Source organism: Alosa pseudoharengus, unplaced genomic scaffold (genome assembly GCF_046254945.1).
Source record: "Alosa pseudoharengus isolate Yale_2024_CS ecotype anadromous, Long Island Sound unplaced genomic scaffold, YU_APseudo_1.1 YU_APseudo_1.1_scf_7, whole genome shotgun sequence".
In the NCBI taxonomy this organism is placed as follows: domain Eukaryota; kingdom Metazoa; phylum Chordata; class Actinopteri; order Clupeiformes; family Clupeidae; genus Alosa; species Alosa pseudoharengus.
The window spans coordinates 20,363,767-20,384,408 of record NW_027468859.1 but is presented as its reverse complement, the minus strand read 5'-3'; the positions used below and the strand labels follow the sequence as shown (position 1 = coordinate 20,384,408).

General features: G+C 42.6%; 1 protein-coding gene across 1 annotated transcript; it reads right to left on the bottom strand.

Annotated features, from left to right (window-relative positions):
* Positions 1-1,005: 1,005 nt before the first annotated feature.
* Positions 1,006-19,615, bottom strand: agbl5 (AGBL carboxypeptidase 5). Its single transcript, XM_076271818.1, has 17 exons — positions 19,520-19,615; positions 18,105-18,374; positions 17,752-17,923; positions 17,337-17,506; positions 17,039-17,216; positions 16,570-16,748; positions 15,640-16,225; positions 15,296-15,465; positions 14,917-15,052; positions 14,502-14,692; positions 13,658-13,869; positions 7,565-7,756; positions 3,408-3,550; positions 3,240-3,292; positions 2,945-3,138; positions 2,344-2,471; positions 1,006-1,726 (listed from the first exon to the last, which is right to left on the bottom strand). The coding sequence occupies exons 2-17, from the start codon at positions 18,305-18,307 to the stop codon at positions 1,655-1,657; spliced, it is 2,979 nt and encodes a 992-aa protein (XP_076127933.1). The 5' UTR covers positions 18,308-18,374; positions 19,520-19,615; the 3' UTR covers positions 1,006-1,654.
* Positions 19,616-20,642: the final 1,027 nt, after the last annotated feature.

The window sequence follows — 20,642 nt, the reverse complement described above, 5'->3', positions numbered from 1 at the left end:
TTCCGGTGCACCGAATTCTGTGACGGTCGGATTTTGTGACTCTAGGGGGCGCTGTTGCATTGGGGTGCATGGCTGTACTGAATCGCTCACAAAGACGAGATACTTACGCAATACCCTCCTGAGAACCAATCCATAGACCTATGTCCTCTGTAGTGGACATAAGTTCTAGAAGCATACCCCTTTACCCGTTTGAGCTATTCTATCAATTCCTGATGTCTTTTAAAGAGGACATCCTGGGCTTTCTAATGATATGATTGGCTGGGTTGCTGGGAACCTCCTCTTCCTGGTTCTCAAAAATGGTTGACATCAAAACAAGCACATTTTATGGAAGGAGGAGAGATAAGTCAAATAGTGTCTTCTTATTAAGCATTCATTATGATGGCAATATATGGTCTTGTTAATGAAAATGTCAGGAATCATATGATTAATTTTGAAAGAAGTTAAGTTATTTACATTTTGAAATAATAGTGACTTTATAAATGTCCATTATAATGGACACCAGGACCAAAATATTTGGATTTTTTTGGGAAATTTAGGAGATAATTTGTATAGGATGAATGAGGGGGGGGGGCAGATTTGGAGCTCTCAGGTGATGAGTGAGTGAAACAGAGATGAGGACTATGAACCTGTGCCTCAAGAAGATAGCGAGGAAGAAGAGTACGACTAAAAAATGAATTATCGCAGATGAAAGAAAAACATGAAAATGAAATGAACAATCCAGAAAAAAGAAATACAACTGTCCAAAAAGGCAAATAAAGTAGTCTAGAAGGATAAATTTTCATGGCTACCTTTTCATAGTAAAACGGTCCTTTTGTCCACCACAGGGGACATGCTATAAAATGTAAAATAAAAATAAATAAAAAAAAATAAAAATTGTCAGATGTTTTTTTAATCCTAAATAGAAAAAAGAAAAAAAAGAAATTGTTGGACACTTTTTTTTCTTGGTTTCCAGGAGGATACACAAATAACGTAAGGTCATAGACAGTAAACACATGGGCTCTGGGTATAAACATTTATTAGTGTATGATAGGAAATTGAGCATATTCAAAGGCATAGCCTCCCAAGCACTGGGTATTATAAATCTCTGAACAATCAATGATAATCAGTGTTGCTGTCATACACAACAGCACTGCTACAGTATTTTGATCTGCTGACAGAATTATATAAACCAAAGAATAATAAGCACAAAGTGACATGGTTTGTAATTTAAAAAAAAACAAGAACAAAATCACCAGTGAGACAACAGTACCATGCAAATGTGTGAACAATAATCAGAATAAATTTAATTTCACAACAAATAAGTCACACACGTTAATTAAAAGGTGCTATAAATTGCAGTAATTCAGACTGGCTACAGTATGTTCAAAAGTGCTTGTGGGGCGTCAGTGACTGGCATGTGCAAGTCAAGTGCAAATCTCAAAGTCGGCTCCTTTCCATGATTTCAGTGTAGTGACAAAGCATCAGTCATCATCACTGCTGCGAATTGAAAGTTTGTGGACCAAAATGTTTCATATCTTTTCACCTGTGTGAAACTGCACATACGAGGAAAAGTGAACAGTGAACATGTTATGTCCTTGGACTGCTGAAGCAGTCATAGTGACTCAATGTCTTTGCTTTTTGCAGTTCTGTGGTACAGTAGCCTGCTGCTGAAGTGCTAGGCTTCAGTCAGCAAAAGCACTGTCCCACATACTGCTGCTGGTTCTGATGCCACTTCAGGGGTGATCTCCTGCAAAGACGGACCAGAGCACAACTGTGAGAGAGCAGAGCCACTGAAACACACAATCATTCTGAATCAACTTGGGCTGTGGGTGTATGAAGAGGAAGCCGACATTCAGTAGAGGTAGAAATCACTAAAGAAACAGCACATTTATTTTGATTCATTTTTTTGAGTCATGTTTCAACAAAATGTGTCTTAATTGTACTTGTCCATCTTACTCTAGAACCAGTGCCATATTGGACCCCAAAAATATATTTTAAACCTAGTAACCTACCCAAAGTCATACAACATAATATTGGCATTGGATATAATGTCAAAGCAATTATGATGTATCATGCCTATGTATGCCTATGTCAATGTAGTTAGGCATACATAGGCATGATACACCTTAATACACCTTACAGACAATACCTTTAACACTTTGACTTCTTGGGGCCCTATTTAGAATACATCATTGCCCAGGATTGTGCCAAGAACTACCTGCCCTACATTGGTAACATATTGTGTTGATACTGTGTAACATACCGGTATTTGTTTCCACTGCTTTGCATACAAGTAGGCCTATGTGTTTGTGAATATGCACTGGCAAGGCATGTGTAACAAGAGTAAATCCATTTGTTATTTACCTGCACGGTGGAATCGGACACTGGTGTCTCTGTTGTGTTGCCATCTGAGTAAAGGTAACTGCGGGCAGAGTTCCTAAGCAGAGCTTTGGAGGCCAGACTCAGAGGAGGACCCTCCTTCCCAGTCACTCCTGCCCACAGCAACACAAACACTTTCAGTTTCATACTGAACATACAGGACCCTCCTTCCCAGTGACTCCTGCCCACAGCAACACAAACACTTTCAGTTTCATACTGAACATACAGGACCTTCCTTCCCAGTCACTCCTGCCCACAGCAACACCAACACTTTCAGTTTCATACTGAACATACAGGACCCCTGCTTCCCAGTCACTCCTGCCCACAGCAACACAAACACTTTCAGTTTCATACTGAACATACAGGACCCTCCTTCCCAGTCACTCCTGCCCACAGCAACACAAACACTTTCAGTTTCATACTGAACATACAGGACCCTCCTTCCCAGTGACTCCTGCCCACAGCAACACAAACACTTTCAGTTTCATACTGAACATACAGATGAGAAAAGCTTAATTTTAAAAGGCAACAGTTGATGCTTAAAATCAATTCTATGTGAAATGTGAGTGGGTCGGTGTTAGTTTACCTGCGAAGGACAGGTGTTTCTTGATACCAGGCTTGATCAGTCTCCACACCTTCATAGTGGTGCTGGTGTTGTCAGGGCTTGAGTCTGTGTGCTCAGTGGTCTGGGGCGCGGATGAGAGTGCCGGTGGGGCCAGGGTGTCGTTTGAGTCCAGCCTTCGCACTGGGATCCGGCTAGGCCTGGGCTGCAGCTCACACCTGAAATCAGGACCACGCACATGTAGAACACCAATCAGACCAAGCAGAGGCATAAAGGCATAATTGTGTTTGGTAGGTGTAATGGACAAAGGTATAATTACTTGGTGTATTCGATGGAAGATAGGAAGTGGATGGGCTCATCTCTCAAAGAGGTCTACAGAGAGAAAAGAAAAACTTAAGCCACCTGGCATGCAATGCTGATCCTGCTGTATGTTATATGGATGTTTATGCCTGTTAGCATGTCTTAGTTAAACAGTTTAGTCTTTAACCTGTTTGGTGAGTGGGCCCCGTTTCGGAGGTGTTGCGTGATGATGGTACCCCGCGTGCGACTTGGCCCCTCTGCCCCACCGCCCAGTCCGCGTCGGAAAGTCTTTGCCTTGTGACGACGGGCGGAAATCAGGACAACTGTTGCCTGGGTGATGTCAAAAAATGGGATGAGAAACTGGTAACACACATGTATCCACAAGCTTGAAATGGAAAAGGCACTTTACAGATGCTGCATGGTAAAAAGGCTTCCAGAGCATTCATCCTGCAGTAGTATATGGTAAATGATGTATGCCTGTTAGGTGGCAGTGATGTCAAATTGAGGCAGATAACTGATGAAAGAAATGTATTCATGTTATTAGGTGTAATGGTCCAGAAGTAACACAACACTGTTCACCATTGTGACACAATGACCAAAGGGCACTTGACAGAGACTTCAGCTGCACAAATGACTGACCAATGGAGTCACATTCAACATTTGATTTCCTCTGCATCCTCACATGTACATTTCCTGGCCAATGAAGTCCTTCTATAATCAATGTGAAAAGAGGAGAAGGGAATAGATAATAGCAGAGATAGCTTTGAATAGATTATTTGTGTTGTAGAAATATTATTTGTGTTACTTTGGTTGACTGTGGGGTAGTTGAGGAATCAGATAGGTCAATGGGTGATGTCATAGTACAGTACATGTTTTAAATGTCAAAAACCTAACCATCACGTAAAGATAATCTGTGTGATCCAGGTTCTTGATATTTGTTCTTAACGGCCAATCAAATGACACTGCTGCTCTCCAGGCATCCAGAATTGCTTATCTCTTGGTCCAAGGCAATATGTTTGATCGTCCTGTACAGAGCATGGACTGTGTATGAGCACCAGGCTTTTCTGAGCACACGCTCACAAAACACTTAATTTAGTGGATTACAGACATGATCTTATCCTAATATGCTGTGACATCACTCTTTGCCATAGACATGTACTGAAATCCAATGTGATTTAATGATAGCCAATGTCATCAGAGTAACACAGATTACTATGAAACCAATTAGACAAACAGGTGTTTCTTTTACATGGGCTTCCAGGTTGAAATAGGGATTATACTATAATTGTGTCACTGTCTCAACTCCACCATCATGTTGACCTCTGTGATTTTGACTTTAGAATGCATATCAACAACATCTATTTCAATGGATTTGATTTGTCAATGTCAATTTATTTGTATAGCACATTTAAAAAACAACAGATGATTTGGGTTGATTAGTTATGCCCCCCAGAGTCAGAGGGTTTGTGACGCACATGGACAAATTCTGAAATGAATGTTGTTGATGCAGAAAAGAAGAACAAAACCACAGGGTTAACATGCCTCGCTATGGTATCAGACTCAAGCCTTAATATGATCTCATGTTGGATGTTGAAGGGTATTACAAGGGTCAGGATATAAAGATGCAGGAGACATCCACCAGGTGAAGACTCCAGGAAGGGGATTCTTGCAGTCAGGCATCACCATGCAGCAGCATCCATGATGGACAAAGGACCCCCAATGAAACTCATCGAGTCGGTTAAGACTGTTATGCTCTTGCCCAATCGCAATTGGTGCTTTTGCATAGCATCATGCCTTCCTTTGCAAATGCAGCCATTGAGTTATAGTTGACACACACAAGAAATGAGATCAGGGAAACTCACCACACACAGGAAGGACATGGAGGAAGGTTTTAAAGTGCAGAAAAAGAGTGAAGGTCACAAACCACTTCAATTCAACCACAGAGGGGATATTTATTAGAGAAAAGGTCAGACATCTGAAATGTTACTCCACTCTACATATCAAAGTATCTATGAGATATATCCATATGCATGTGTGCAGTAGTAAAGATATGAACCACATTTGAAAGCACAGATGTGATAAATCGCACTTGAGAGAGGCGAATGAGAAGATGTGCAAGTTTTACTTCATGAAATGCATTTTTTCTCCTTCCTGAAAGCTTGAATCCCCTAGACCACCAATATTTTTTTAAAGAATGTGTATGTAAAGGCATCACATAATCTAGACTGCAGAGTGAAATACAAATGAAAAACATAGGACAAACAATAGGCACAGCATGGACATACATCCTTCATTGTAGCTTTCAAGCATAGATATACCATCTCTCCCCTACAACAATGTTGGATGGGTCACCACAGCTGGGAAGACCATAACCACAACTCTACAACCATGTTTCAGAACACCTGATTTACCAATCACAGGCCACCTACACAAAACTGAGCCAGAGGCCAAACTGTCTCTAAACAATCAACTTCAAACAAAAGTTGCCTTTCTTCCTCAAAATCTTGCCTTTCTGACCTCATATCCACAAGGTAAAATGATTCTAACTCAGGACATCAGTTAAGACTTCCACCAAATACCACAAGACCAGTAACACAGCTGAAGACAGTCCATCTGAGCTATCCTTATTCTAACGGGGTTAACAACTCATGTTGTGAAAAGCACCTCTGTGGCGTTTTAAATGCACGCCTGCAGACTTGATGGGGACATCTTAAGAGTGTGTATAGTCAAATCATTCACAGGCTTGTACTGGAGATGGTTTGTGAGAGGAGGGAAGGGAGAAGGTTACAGAGGTGCACACTTGCACAATGGTTTCAGGCTCCTGTTAGGTGTGAGTCTAAAAAACAAACCGTCTGAGGGGGGGGGGGGGGTTTTTCAACCATTGCAGTCCTAATCTAGAAGCCAGTAGCTGTTACTACAAACATCTGACAAGAGTTGGCACACGGTTAACATATGAAGACATGGTTTACAGTTGGGTCACAGATACATACACGACAGATGCCATACGCTGTCGTTTAGACAGATAGATACACTAACATGTGACAGCTGATTAGTGTTCATTCAAATGCCTTTAGGGTGATAAAAGCATTGAAATGTGATCAGAAAAAAAAAAAAAAAAACAGAAAAACATTTGTGTCTGCTGCACATAAACAAGCATCTGTGTGTCAGTGCAGGTCTCCAGCAAACAGGATTGATCTGTACAAAAAATGGAATAAAAAAACTAAAAAAAAAAAAAACGCATACAAATCTCAGCTGCATGATTTTAAAAAAAGCCTGTAACAGAACATACAAAAGGCTGAATGTCCATACACGCGACACAAACACACACAGACACACACGCAGACATACACAAATAATAGCTACTATATTCAGCTGTGTTCCCATGGTTACCACAGTGTTCTGCCTAAATAATATACACTTTGACTTTTAAATTATGAGTGCAACACAGCAAAAGAGTCATTTGGCATGTTCTAAAGAAACTCACACATAAACACCATTGGAATTATCAAAGGTCCTTGTACATCTTTCAATAACTATGAGTAAAAAAAAACAGAGATTGGTCACAGGTCGTGGAACTGCTTCTGATATCAGTTCAAAAATCCTCCAAAAGCCTCCTTTAGACTTTTAATGTTCCTACAGCATGATAATCCTATTGTGCTACAAGAGGTTAATATTGTGTGTAATATTGTGTACTAGTGTGTTTACACTGTAATACTTTCAAATAAAGAGTAGTGTAACATGTGATCTTATGGAATATTTAGGAGAGCTTGCATCCGGAACAGAAATGCCTTTCCCCTCTCTGATCTTTCTTGATTACAAAAAGAAACCTTTGTCTCATAAAGACACGCTTATTTGCTTGCCTTAGCCTTGCAAGTTAATAATCGTATTAAATAGCTGCTACAGGGAAAGACATCATAAAATATAACAGGGAAATGATAAGGTGCTAGAGACCAGGCTGTTAATAAAATGATTTGCTTATACAGGTGCATTTCATGTCATCTCAAATAATAACAATGATTTTTTTTTTTTTAAATCTGAAATTGGAGACATCAGCTATGGGTTTAGCACCACACTTATGCACTCCACACACACATACACACACACACACACACGCACGCACGCACGCACCCACACACGCGCACACACACTCTCATTGCTCTCAATCCTGGGAAGGTCGCATGGCCTGGACCTGCCCTGCCTGGGTGCTGGCATCACTGAGGAAGGCAAGCGGGGGTAGGCCCTGATGGAGCAGCGGACTCAATTTGGTGAGGAGCCCCGTGCGGGGCATGGCCTGCAGGGAGGGTAACAGCTGAGCCAGGCTGGGCGGCTGGAGGGAGTACAGACCTGCCATGCTGATGGAGCAGGGGCTTGGGTTGGGGCCGGAGGTGGAGGTGGAGGAGGAGGAGGAGGAGGGCGAGGAGGACGACGACGAGGAGTTAGAGAGGGAGGGGCGAGAGAGGGCAGGCTGGCTGGTGTTAGGAGACCGTAACAGAGGACGGTGGTGATGGGATCGTCTCTTCTCCTGAGCTTTAGACTCTACAGAGACATAAAGACACACGTCTCAGTCATTCTCTCTCTCTCTCTCACACACTCACACACATTCAATTACAAACACACATGTGCACACTCTTCCACAAAGGAACACAATGGCATGCAGATTTTTTTTCCTTGCAAAGAAACATCTTCAAATCAAAGCTTGACAAATGAAAGATATTGGAGAAGGGTCATTCCGTGTCAAATCAGATAAGGTTGTTGCTGCACCATCTCAGATTTTATTCAAACCTTACAGTATCTATCTCAAGAATGAGTCCGAAAACCAATGCCTGTAACGTTATTTTGTTCAAATCCTATGTCTCCATATTATTCTCAGCCCTTGAAATTACTTTAGTTTTACAGCCTGAATATCACATTGTCTGGAAAGCAATGTTTGAGCATTAATATAATGAAAAGTATTATTCATAGGCAGCCCAAACATTGTAGGGTGGAAGACAAACATGTTTGCAGTATGACTGAACCATTAGAAGTTTCTACGGCATTTTCATTTAATGAAATTCAATTAATTTAATTTTGTACAAGGCCCAAGATTTGGAAAAAAATGCAAAAACTTGTTTTTGTAAGCATTTGGTATTAATCATTATTTTTTTCTTTACATACTATATTTTCAGCCTGGGTGCCAGCCGAACTTAGTCCCGCCCACAACATTTGAGCAACTATGCTCGCCCTAGATCTGGCGGACCAATCAAATCGGGCTTTACGATGATGGACAGGTGAGCAACAGCGCCTCATCCATCACGTCATCTGAGCACGCTTAGATTAGGCCTAGATGTGATCTAGCTGTGGCTAGAAGGAGACATGGCTTTTAAGACCCCATATGGAAAATGTATATTATTTAATGAGGTTTCTACTGATAGTTCCGGTCCTTGATTGTGATTGGCTGAATCACGTTCGATGCCGTTGTAAAATCCAGCACAAACATACACCTTGACCGCATTCTGTTCCAGTTCCCACAGAATTTAATTCCATTTGTGGTGGTTGGTTTGCAAAATTAACTTGAATACAACAACAACTAAGCAACAACAACAAATTAGCACAGCGTGGTTATGATGCTAAACAGATTTAAGCACAATTTAGTACAACCTGGAAAATCATTGTGTGGTGGTCCATGTTGATATTGTGGTGGGCCGCCACAAATAAGTCAATGTATGGGGCTTATTGTACGGGGCTGTGTACGGGGCTTATTGCTTAGTTTATCACTGAAAAATTATTATTTCTGAAAACTTTGGCCAAAGTTGAGATGTGGGAAAACTCATGGTTTCACTTTCATCAAGGGAAAACAGTGTATTGCATTGTGACATGTTGTTCCCTCCTTCGTTTGAAATCTCTGATTGACCACCTGTTCGAGGGATTTGCGAGAGCCTTTCCCAGCTGTTTATAACATGTTTGTAGCATATCAGTGTTCAACAGAATTATTTTTAAAAACGGAGTGGATATAGGCTATCAGTTTTTTTCCCAATAGCCTACCCTACTACGTATCTCTTAGATTTAGCTAATGAGTGTTGTAGGAGATATTGAGGGCACAATAACTTTTACAAGAGACCAGAAAACAATGTTAAGGTATTTGTGGAAAAGAAGGATGGTTCGTGTGTTTTCTTCCTACACCTCACGGTAAGCTATTTCGTTGCTCTGGTTGGTTAGGTCTATTCATTTGAGTGCAGAGGCATTCCCTCCCTGTATTGGTTGAAACACGCCCCATAATTACGTCCCAATGGAGCAGTATCAGACTCATATTCTGCCTAGAATTGAGTATGTCTACGTCAGGCTACTATATTTGATCAATGTTGTCCCAATACTTGAGCTATCCACATATAATGGGCTTGAAGATTTTAAAGATTAAAAAAGGGGAGGTTGTGTTTTCCGGTCATTTTCATAGGTTTAAAAATGGTATGTGGGGTAGCTCCTAGGCACTTGAAAATCAATGTGAAAGTAGCTCAGTGTATGGGCATTTAGTGTACAAAGTGCCAATGTTGTACCATAGATAAATAAATAGAGTCAAAAACATTGCTTTGCTTCAGGGCCCAGAATAAAAACCCATAGGTATACAATGTAACCAAGTAAGTGTATTTATGTATAATAATAATAATAATAATAATAATAATAATAATATATTTTATTTAAAGCGCCTTTCTTGTCACCCAAAGACACTGTACAATAAGATAAGAGTAACAGACATAAAAGCAACATACAGGGACAATACATGTAGACTGTACACTTGGTGAAATACACTATACATGAACGAAACATGGTACATTATTGGCACTTTATACACAAAATGACTATAAGCTGAACTATTCCCATGTTGATTTTTGTGTTCATACTAGCTACCCCACATACCATTTTAGTCGTATTAACATTACCCAAAAACTGTAATCACACTTTGTTTTCATCCTTAATATCTTCATGTGGATTTGTTGCAAAGACCTCAAAAATTGGGGAAACACTAATCAAGTATTGTATTTGCAGACCCTCAATATCACCAGTTTTGCACTTTTTTCCATATCTAAGGTGTTATATAATTAATGGGCATGCAGTACTAACTTTTAACGGTTCAATCATACCGAGAACGTGTCTATCTTCCACCCTACAAAGTTTGGGCAAATAGGAATAATACTTTTCAAGTTTTTAATGCCCAAACATGGCCTCCAAGACAAAGCGTTTCTGAGTGCAAAAAATATACAAAATCAAAAGGTGGAAAATGTATGAAAACATTGGAATTTAACAAAAAATATTTTACAGGTCTTAGTTTTGGGATCTAAATATTAGGTATAAGTATATATACTCTTTTGATCCCGTGAGGGAAATTTGGTCTCTGCATTTATCCCAATCTGTGAATTAGTGAAACACACTCAGCACACAGTGAACACACAGTGAGGTGAAGCACACACTAATCCCGGCGCAGTGAGCTGCCTGCAACAACAGCGGCGCTCGGGGAGCAGTGAGGGGTTAGGTGCCTTGCTCAAGGGCACTTCAGCCATGCCTACTGGTCGGAGTTCGAACCGGCAACCCTCCGGTTACAAGTCCGAAGCACTAACAAACTCTGAGCAAAATCTGAGAGAGTGCAGAAACCATTTTCCTGAATTTTGTCTGATTTGACACGGAATGATGTATGAAGGTATATTTGGTGCAAAAGTGGCGAGCACATTTAACTGCAGATTTTGCATGCGCACACTAAAGTCATAAATGTGTAGCAGTAAAGTTGAAGTTGTACATATTTTTTTAATATCTTGTTAACACAAAATAGGGGCTACGGGTTCACAAATCCTTGTTACAACAAATCCTTGATTGTACACAAATCCTATCCTGTGAGTCACAACTTTCAAGAGTCATGCACTCGACACTTTTGCTCCAATCGTTGCAGCGCAGTTGGTGCGAAATACATTTGCACATCCGTGTTTCATAATCTGAGAACATGCACAACATTTGTGCATTTGTAAACCCAAATGTGAACTAATGCATCTGAAGTTGTGCATCTGTAAAATAATTTCTCATTAATAAAATTCTACAGATCGCTTTGATTTTCTTGCACGACTACAAGTAAATTGATACAAGTGCTCGAATCTGCTTCTACGAGTGACGGATACTTTTGCAACACGATTTATATGTGTGCACATCGAGCGAATCGATCAAGAAAACAAGTGCTCGCCACTTTTGCACCAAATATACCTTCATAGGGATGAGGGATACAGTAATATCAAACAAAGAAGCATGGAGAGAAAACAAGGCACATATGCACAAGCAGAGCAGCTACAAGGCCAGAGTTTACACACCACTTCAAAAGGTCCACTATGTAACATTAATGCAAAATGGAACCAAGATTAGTCTGCATTCACATGCTCAAGCTATTGGTCTCTTGAAGAGCACAGAATATGTTGACATCACCAACTACCAGACAATCGTTTCACCAAATCACTGATACAATATTTTGAAAAGTGAATTTAACATCTGACTAGCAGGAAAATAAGAAGTAATTTCATTGTTCCTACCTCTCCATTCAATTAACATGGCTATGTTAACAGCAGCTCAGGCTGCTAAATTTGACTTATTATTTTTAATTAATGTGATATATTACTGCACATCAGCATAAAAAGAGCACAAGCAGGGATCCATTGTGTGTTATAGAGAAGAAAAGCCCTTGAATAATTTGACTTCATATCTAAGACACATCATCCAAAAGCATCTGGATTTGCAACTTCAAATGGCAAAAAGCATATAAATAAGGTCACAGAATATCCCTTCATGGAAACAACAGGTTCTCAACATCCAAGCTCCTCAGAACTAGAGATGCACCGATTGCAATTTTCTGGGCCGATACCGATTTCCGATTTTTCATAGAGTTTGACCTGCCGATACCGATTTTAGCCGATTCCGATTTCATTTCTTCTAACCATTTTACAGCACACACACAAAAAGTTATATTCTATCTTTTCTTTAATAGAACATGTTAATATAGAAATGTAATCAACTTATCACAGTGTGGGACATTCATTTCACAGACTACTAATATAAATGCACTGTTATGGAACACCCATTTTTTTTCTTCTCACATCCAATATCCAAATAAAGATATAAGAACAATTTTCATGATACATTTGAACATGCTACCATGGAACATATTTTCATATGCATTGATGAATTTATGGGAGGGCGAGGGAAAAGTGGGAGTAAGCTATCTAGCAAACACAGGGGAGGAGAAGTGCTAATAGCGATTAGGTGCTCCACCATATATGAAAACAGCGCACGTCTGTTTTGCGGTGAAAAAGTTCAATCCAAAGAACTACTAGGGCTACTGTATGTCACTGTTTGTTGACAGCTTATTATCATGTAATAATAATAATAATAATAACACATTTTATTTATAAAGCACCTTTCAAGACACCCAAGGTCGCTTAAAAAAATAAAGATGTCGGACGGAGCGGTGTAGTCGCCAGCGTACCCCTGTCACCAAGACATGACAAATACATTTAAAAAATAACAAACACAGGACAAAAGATGTCGGACGGAGCGGCGTAGTCGCCAGCGTACCCGTGACACCAAGACATGACAAATACATTTAAAAAATAACAAACACAGGACAAAAGATGTCGGACGGAGCGGCGTAGTCGCCAGCGTACCCATGACATCAATACATACAAGACAGACAACATAACAAATAAACAAAAAAAAAGTTTTAAAAAAAAGAAAATACATTTAAAAAGGGGGAAAAAATTATGTTAAATTAGTCCAATTTCCAACAGGCTGAAAATGTAGCCTATGATCGCTTTGATTATTTTTAATGTCGCATTATCTCAAGTTTTTAATGTCGCATTATCATCGGTTATCTCCGTTCAGCAGCGCTTGTGGTTCAGCTGTGGGCACGCAATTAGAGGCAGGGACAGGCGGTGATGAGCGATGTTTACATAGCCTAATGAAGTGACAGCTTAGTAAATTCCACGCAGTGGAAGCACAGCGTTTGCTGCATAGAAAAACTCAGTAGCCTATTAGCGCTTTCTTTGTAGCCCTACATCCAGCCCTGAGTGTTGGCCTGGTTGCTAGCTTCTTCAAACTTTGCAAACTCAGCTGGATGTTGTTACAATTGCGACGCACGAGTGCATTTGACCGGCATAAAATCGGCATGTCTCAGACTGACCGGCCGGTCGCCTGTCATGGCCGATCACATGAAAATCGGTCAATTCCGGTCAGCAGCCGATCTATCGGTGCATCTCTACTCAGAACCCATGTTTTTCCAAGCAATCGGGCCGACAGAGCCAACAGCCACAGTGTGAACATGGCAACCAGTTCAATCCCATGCTCACACCTTTCTCACACACAGTCCTAAACACACCCATATATGGTAAGCTCCTCCCCCGTATGGACAAGGAGGCATGTCTTCTGTATTCTTACCTCTGACTGGTCCCAGGGCCCTGTGGGCGGGCCTGTGTGGGGTGGAGGAGGAGGGGGCAGGGGCGTGGCCTGAGGGGCCAAAGCCAAAGGTGAAGCTGGGGGAGCTCTTGAGCTGCGGGGACACCTGCTGGCCACCGTGGGGCGCGCCGACACTGGTGCTGTTGCTACGCGTCCGGCTCAGGGAGTTCTCTGAGGCAGAGGTGCTCAGGCCACTAAACAACAACAACAACAACAAACAAACATAGATTTAAAAAATAAATTAAAGACAGATGCACAAATAAACTAACAAACAAACTAAAGACAGATACAAGAAGCCATCAGTGTGTTAGCTGTTACTGTGAACTATCAAAATGCACTGTGCACAAATTGTATATTAAAACACTCAAAAATAAACTAGAAACAGTAACAGAATGTGAAGGAATTTATGTTTTGATGTAATAAAACACCTCTGAACGGTGTTGCCCAGATATCTTCTAAAGTTATTGCTAACCAGCTAGCATTAGTCTGTCCTCCCGTAGTACCACTTTGTATCTTTATTTTGGTTTGTGTAATGTTTATTTTCATTATTGATGTTGATATTGTATTGACATTATTGTTATGATTACTATCCTTAATGTAGCCCTTGCATCTTTCTATAACTGTTCACTGTTAATTTTATTATTGTAGTTCTAAACTAGATTTGCTGATTCTTTCATTAGGAGACCGACATGAATATGAAGTAACGGATATTGCCATTCACAAATACAGTAAATTAAATTAAATCAAATAAACGAAATGAAAGTAAATGAAAATGTGGGTTATACAGTGGAGTGGGATGAAGTTGGCTTGTTTGACTGGTTCTTACGTGTTCTTAGGAGGGCTGCCAGTTTTGGAGCCGTTCCTCCTGACACTGGTGTTGACTGCTTTGCTGTTGCGCACGTGTTTGAGCAGAGAGGCACGCAGGTTTGGCAGGCAGCTGTGCTCCGACAGAATGAGCCGAGGCCACGGGTTACACTCCGCCATGTCCAGGGCTGCCACGGCGACAGCACGCCCCACCTTACACACAAACACACACACACACACACGCACACACACACACACACAATGTGTTAAGGATACCTAAAAATCCCACCTGGGACAAAATTATCACATTTACAGTCATGACCAAACCGATATTTCATTCTTACAGAGTTTCAGTATTTACAGAGTGGTTTTGAGATTAGAAACATATCATGTATGTTTGAGCATGAGAATACCGTGTCTCGGTACTGCGCATTTACCTGCTCGTATATATCAGGTGTGTATTTGGGTGGGAAGGTGGGAGGTGGTGGGGGTGTGGCTCGGCCGTTGTCATGACACGCAGGGGGAATGGCATTGACCGAACGACCCGTATTGTAGTTGCACTCCAGAGTGTAACTGCATACATGGGAAAGCAAAGGATGTCTGATCAAACATCTGAATCTAACTAGAACATTTATGCAAAACACAGAAGTGAGTTATTTAAGCATTGTTGATGACAATGTTACACAATATACAATATGCTTTCTCAAAAAAACATGACTTGGCAATAACAGTATCGTAAGGGATTGAGAAAGAACACCCCACAAGCAGGTTTGCAGTGTGCAGGTGTGCTTTACAGAGCTCTACAGACAGCCGTACCTGTGGATGAGGCCAATAGCTTTATGAATGGCCACTCTTCCACTGCCCTCTTTAGACTGGCCGTCACGCTTGTCCCGTGCATACATATTCTTTTCGGAGAAGTTACAGCCCAGGTAGTCAAAGTGGGCAGAGTTCACGGCTATCAGCTTTGGATAGAGCAGATTCTCCACCTTCAGAGCAGGACAGATGAAAGAGAAGTTAGAGAGACTGCAGCTGCTAAACATTAATTCAAACTACTGAGTAAAAATAGACCTCCTGATAATAGAAACTAGGGCATATTAGCCAACCACACAAACATACATGCACACACAGACACGCACATGCACTCACACACACACACACACCTGATCATTTTCATCAGTCAAGCTGTTCCCATACATGAAACACCCTCGCTTGGAGGCATGGCCATGCAGGTCTACGTAATAGGCCACGCCGCTCTCTTGGGGCGGGATCTGCTCCATGGGAGCCGTGCCCTGGGGCGCAGGAGCCCCGGGGTTGGCCCCCGCCTCGTTCTCGTCACAGGGCCCCTCCTCCCGCTCCACGGTGTCCTTCTCCCAGCTGCCCGCCTCGCCCTCGGCCTCCAGCTGCATGGGCAGGCCAGGCACAGTGATGGCCAGCCCATCCCCGCTGCGCTCTGCCTCGTTCCTCCGGTTGAGCCGTTCCAGCTCGCTGGGCTGGTTGGGCCCGGGGCAGGGGCAGGGGCAGGGGCTGGGCCCGGGCCCGGGGCCTGGGTGGGTGTTGGCCAGGTTGGAGATCTTGGCACTGAGGGGGCCCTGGGCGCTGGAGGGCTTCCAGCAGGGCGGCTGGGGGCCCAGGCGGTTGTGCTGGTGGTGGAAGAGCAGCAGGGCTTTGGCCCCGTAGATGGACGGGTGCAGCTCGGGACTTGGGCACAAGTACTGCCTGTTCAGGTTGACCCCGCGGGAGTCCGTCCTGTTGAAGGGAGAACGGATCAACACCTGAGTGGCTCTCTTTAGGTCACTCCAGATTGTGTATCTGGGTCAAGCTTCACATTACACAACAGCCTTGCCTTGGGCTAAAAGAACACAGAATATCTGAAATGTGATATAGCGAAAAGTTGTACTGTGACCTCATCTGCTCTTATATGGGCAGTGTTGTAATGACATGTGTAAGCATGGTACATGGGCAGATCACCAATGCACATTAACCTACTTAATCAACTCTTCCTGCGGGTTAATCCTTGTCCAGGAAACCAGAAAATTCATTTAACATTCATGAAGGAGAGCATCACATTGCCCTTTGGCCCCTTGACTGACCTGTAGTGACCTCTGACGACACCGTCAGGGTTGAGCATGGGAATGAGTTTGAACACAAACATCCTGCGCAGTATTTGGGACCGCGGGTCATCCGGATTGAGGATAAACTTCAGGAAACCGTTGAAGACAAAACTGGACGGCGTCTCTCCTGGATGCACTCGACTACTCAGGAAAAACACCTGACAAACCCCACAGACACACCACAATCAAAACCCCAGCTATTAGTGGTCAATATGATCCAAGCACATTGGGATGTTCAGATACACGACAACACAGAGTAAAATGTCACTATGGAGAGATTATACAGTAGAGATGCTCACAGCGTCTGATGGAAGTAAAAAATGTCCAACTTCACAATCTACCTTAATTAAATTGACATGTACCGTACAATGACAATTTAAAAAAAATAATTTACATACAATTACAGAATTAAATTACACATGAAAAACTACATAATATGTGCTCATACCCTTTTCCCTACGAAGCAATGCGCTCTGGGAGTGCTGTGGTCAGGGAAAAGTTTGTCCAGCCTGGGCTCTCTGTCCTCCTGGATGCCGTGGCAGGAGGACACCGTTAACAGGTCCACACGGTGCCCGTCCAGAGAGTGGCACAGCAGCTCACGGTGGTAATACACAGAGTCAACAGGACTGGGGAGAAAGGCACAACCCACCAAGCCTCAAACATCCATAACATTATCATAACCTAGCAATAACGCATCTGTATATGTGTGTGTGTGTGTGTCTGTGTGTGTGTGTGTGTGTGTGTACCTGCATGGTCCTAGAGAATGGGTGGTGCTCAGCAGCCTTTGGTCCAGCTGCTGCAGCATGTCCTGACACTCGGCGTAAGAGAAGGGGTAGCAGAAGGCAAAGTAGGTGGTGGCGCCACGCACCTCTAGCAGGCGATGGACAAAGGACAGGGTGAACTGATTCTCTGACAGCTGGGGAAAACCACAGAAACACATCCACTCAGCTTTGACCGTCACCATCCTTACACAAGTTCTCAGTCCACACACCCCAGTATTAGACATAATAGGTTCTGACTGAGGAGCAGATTCAGTCACTGAGCCTGACTAAGCAAATTAGGCAAAGCTGAAAAAAAGAGATTGAAGCAGATGATATCATCCAATGACTCAAGCAGAGGAGAGGGGTGGGGTGAGGTGAAGTGGGGTATGCGCTGGCGTACCTCAAACGTGGGCCGTTCCCGAACCCTTTCCCAGCGCGTCTTGATGGGCAATGTGCGCACAAACGGGGCCATGCCCTGGGAGTACAGCTTGCTCTGCTTGTTCATGTTCATCACATTAATCTTCAGTAACTTTCCTGGGGCGATACCCCGCACACTGAAGTAGAACCATGACCTGAAAAGATCAGAAAGCACTCTTATTCCAGGCACCAAATGTGACCGGTCTTAAAACTATCGGTAGGGAGGGAATTACGTGACAAAGTCAGATACACATGCTGTTAATTGGGATCTCAAAAATGCCAGAATATTAATGGAAACTTCTGTGTCATTCTGCAATGTAACCAGCTGCCACTCACCGGTTGCCGTTCTCAAACTCTGTGTCTGCACAATCAGGCTTGGTCCAGATGTTGAACTCATAATCTGGAGTGGAGAGAGAGCCATTGTTGCCGTTGGCAGCGGGCTCCCCATCTGATCCAGACCGGTCCACTCTCTCCACCCTGGCCAGGTTCCCAGAATCAAACCGAGAGCTGAACGCCACGGGGCCAAACCGGGCCTCCATGATGGTCCACAGTCCACCAGCTTCCGTTCAGAACTCACATCATCTATCTCTTGACACTATGGAGGAACTATAGAGTAGTTTCCACGTCACCTTTAGGGTTCACAGAACCTTAAAATGCTACAATACAACAAAATGATTGAAGGTATATTGCTCATTCAAAGCTGCAGCAATGCCATTATTAGATTTTTCAAAAACAGACCAAGGAGTGGTTACATACTACTTATAGTTGTCCTTGTGTACCCATGATCTGTGGTCTGGATGAAGCTCTGCGTAATGTCAGCCTGAATATTAAATGAATGAAAACTGAATATCTCAGCGACTACAATCGTTGAATGACCCTGTTGAATTGATGGCTGACACTCAGCTGACACTATGCGCACGCCAAATATGATCTACAGCCTCAACTAAAAAGCAACAGCTTTTGCTTTGAAAATCAAAACACCGCCTAGCAAGCCAAGCGAGTAACGTGTAGTTAGAAAGAAACTATTTTAATTTGCACAGCTGTTCGTGTTGAAGTTTACTGGGTGCCCTTAACGATACGACGCCTAAAAATGAGAGTTCGCCTAGTTCTACATTAATGCCTCCTCTTCACAAATCTAGCGAACAGACATCCTGTTAACAGGCAGCTGTGTGTATGGGTCCTCCTGCTAGCTATGGCTTAAGGCTAATAAGCTTACAACAATAGGCGTCCTTGTCATTTTCGTAAACATTATCTATACAAACACCTTTATCAAATATATGTTGAGCAGATAGGCAATGGTCATCCTTTAAATCCAGGAAGCGAACATAGCTTCAAGGCATTGGGTTGGAGTCATGTACAGGGTTGGCTAGGTTGCTAATGACTACAATACAAAACATTCTCAGCAATCAAACAACCAACCTTGGTGCCAGATAAGCCAACGTTATGCTGATTTGAAACAAAACAATCGGTCGCATGATGGCAACTGGTCGTCGTCTGGATGGTAAAATATGGCTGTTTGCACATTGCGAAACTACTATGCGTTTTTAATCAATTTTGCTCGTTCTAGCTTAGAGCTAGCTCAACATAAGACAGACAGCTAAGGTTAACGCTAGCTAACGTTAACTGGCTGATGTTAAAAAACGATAATGTCATGATATGCCATAATTAACTTGGAGATAACTTCACAACTACCAAGAAATAAAATGCTTAAAACATAAGATGATTTGTGGAATTTGAAAGGTTATCGCTACCTTTTATCCGTTCCTGTCTCCCTCCTCCTCCCGACGACCGAACCGACCACACCGCTGGTCTTTAAACCCAAACAAACAAACCCACTGAGCTAAAGAGACTGTACACCAAAGACGCTCAACTCACTAAGCATTCTTCCTGTTTCGTCAGAAAGAGACGCTGATCTGAGGAGACCATAGACTGTTGGTGCATTCAGGGCACTTCGAATGACAAGGACCGCCCCCATGGCTACTTTGTTTTTCCGACAGCAAGTGTTCATGTGCTTTGCCATCGGAATGTGTCACAAACACGGATGCCACAACAAAGGTTAAAACATACACTCACTAATCCTAAACAAACAACTGTATTTGCTTAAAATATAGTGTAAGACGCTTGTGAAAGAAAGATATGCAGCAAAAACGGCAAATTCCCAAGTTCACATTAAAACTGTTGGACATGAAAGGCCACATGGACTACAAACGAACTACAATGTGACAACAAAAGTGATGACGAGCCCCAGTGGCGGTTCTAGGATTTTTCTGAGACAGGGGCCATAAAGGGGCCACATCATACACTGAGGGGCCAAGAACCGGTCAACATCCATACACAGAAAATCCCTTGTTCAGTAAGGCAGAGGCACGTTGTCTACGTGATATGCAGGACTATATGCGGTATACCCAAAGTCCTTTTAGGCAAGTCCCTCCACTCGACGGCCATATTGCAACGCTTTTTGGTCACTCATCGGGCATCCTATTCGGCAGAAATGTGCGTGCGCAAGGCTTCACAACACCAATCTTGCTCCAGCGGCGAGTTTACAACACATGATTGGCACGATGTCTTCACAACACACCATATGATTGGCTCAATGTATTCACATCACACCACATGATTGGCTCAATGTATTCACATGTTGACGTTTTGCCGAGGAAGGGGTGAGATATGTGTAGACAACGGCCATATTGGCGTTACAAACTAGTAGGGATGGGCAAAGCGAGGCTTTATGAAACACTGAAACATTTGAAGCAATTGTGCCGAATTGTTCCGAAGCTTTGAAACAATTCCGACACCTCAGAGCTGTTTAGGGTGAAACAAATCTGTCAAATGCTTCGTATTGGAGATGTAGTCTTTAAATTTCGTGGCTCGCTG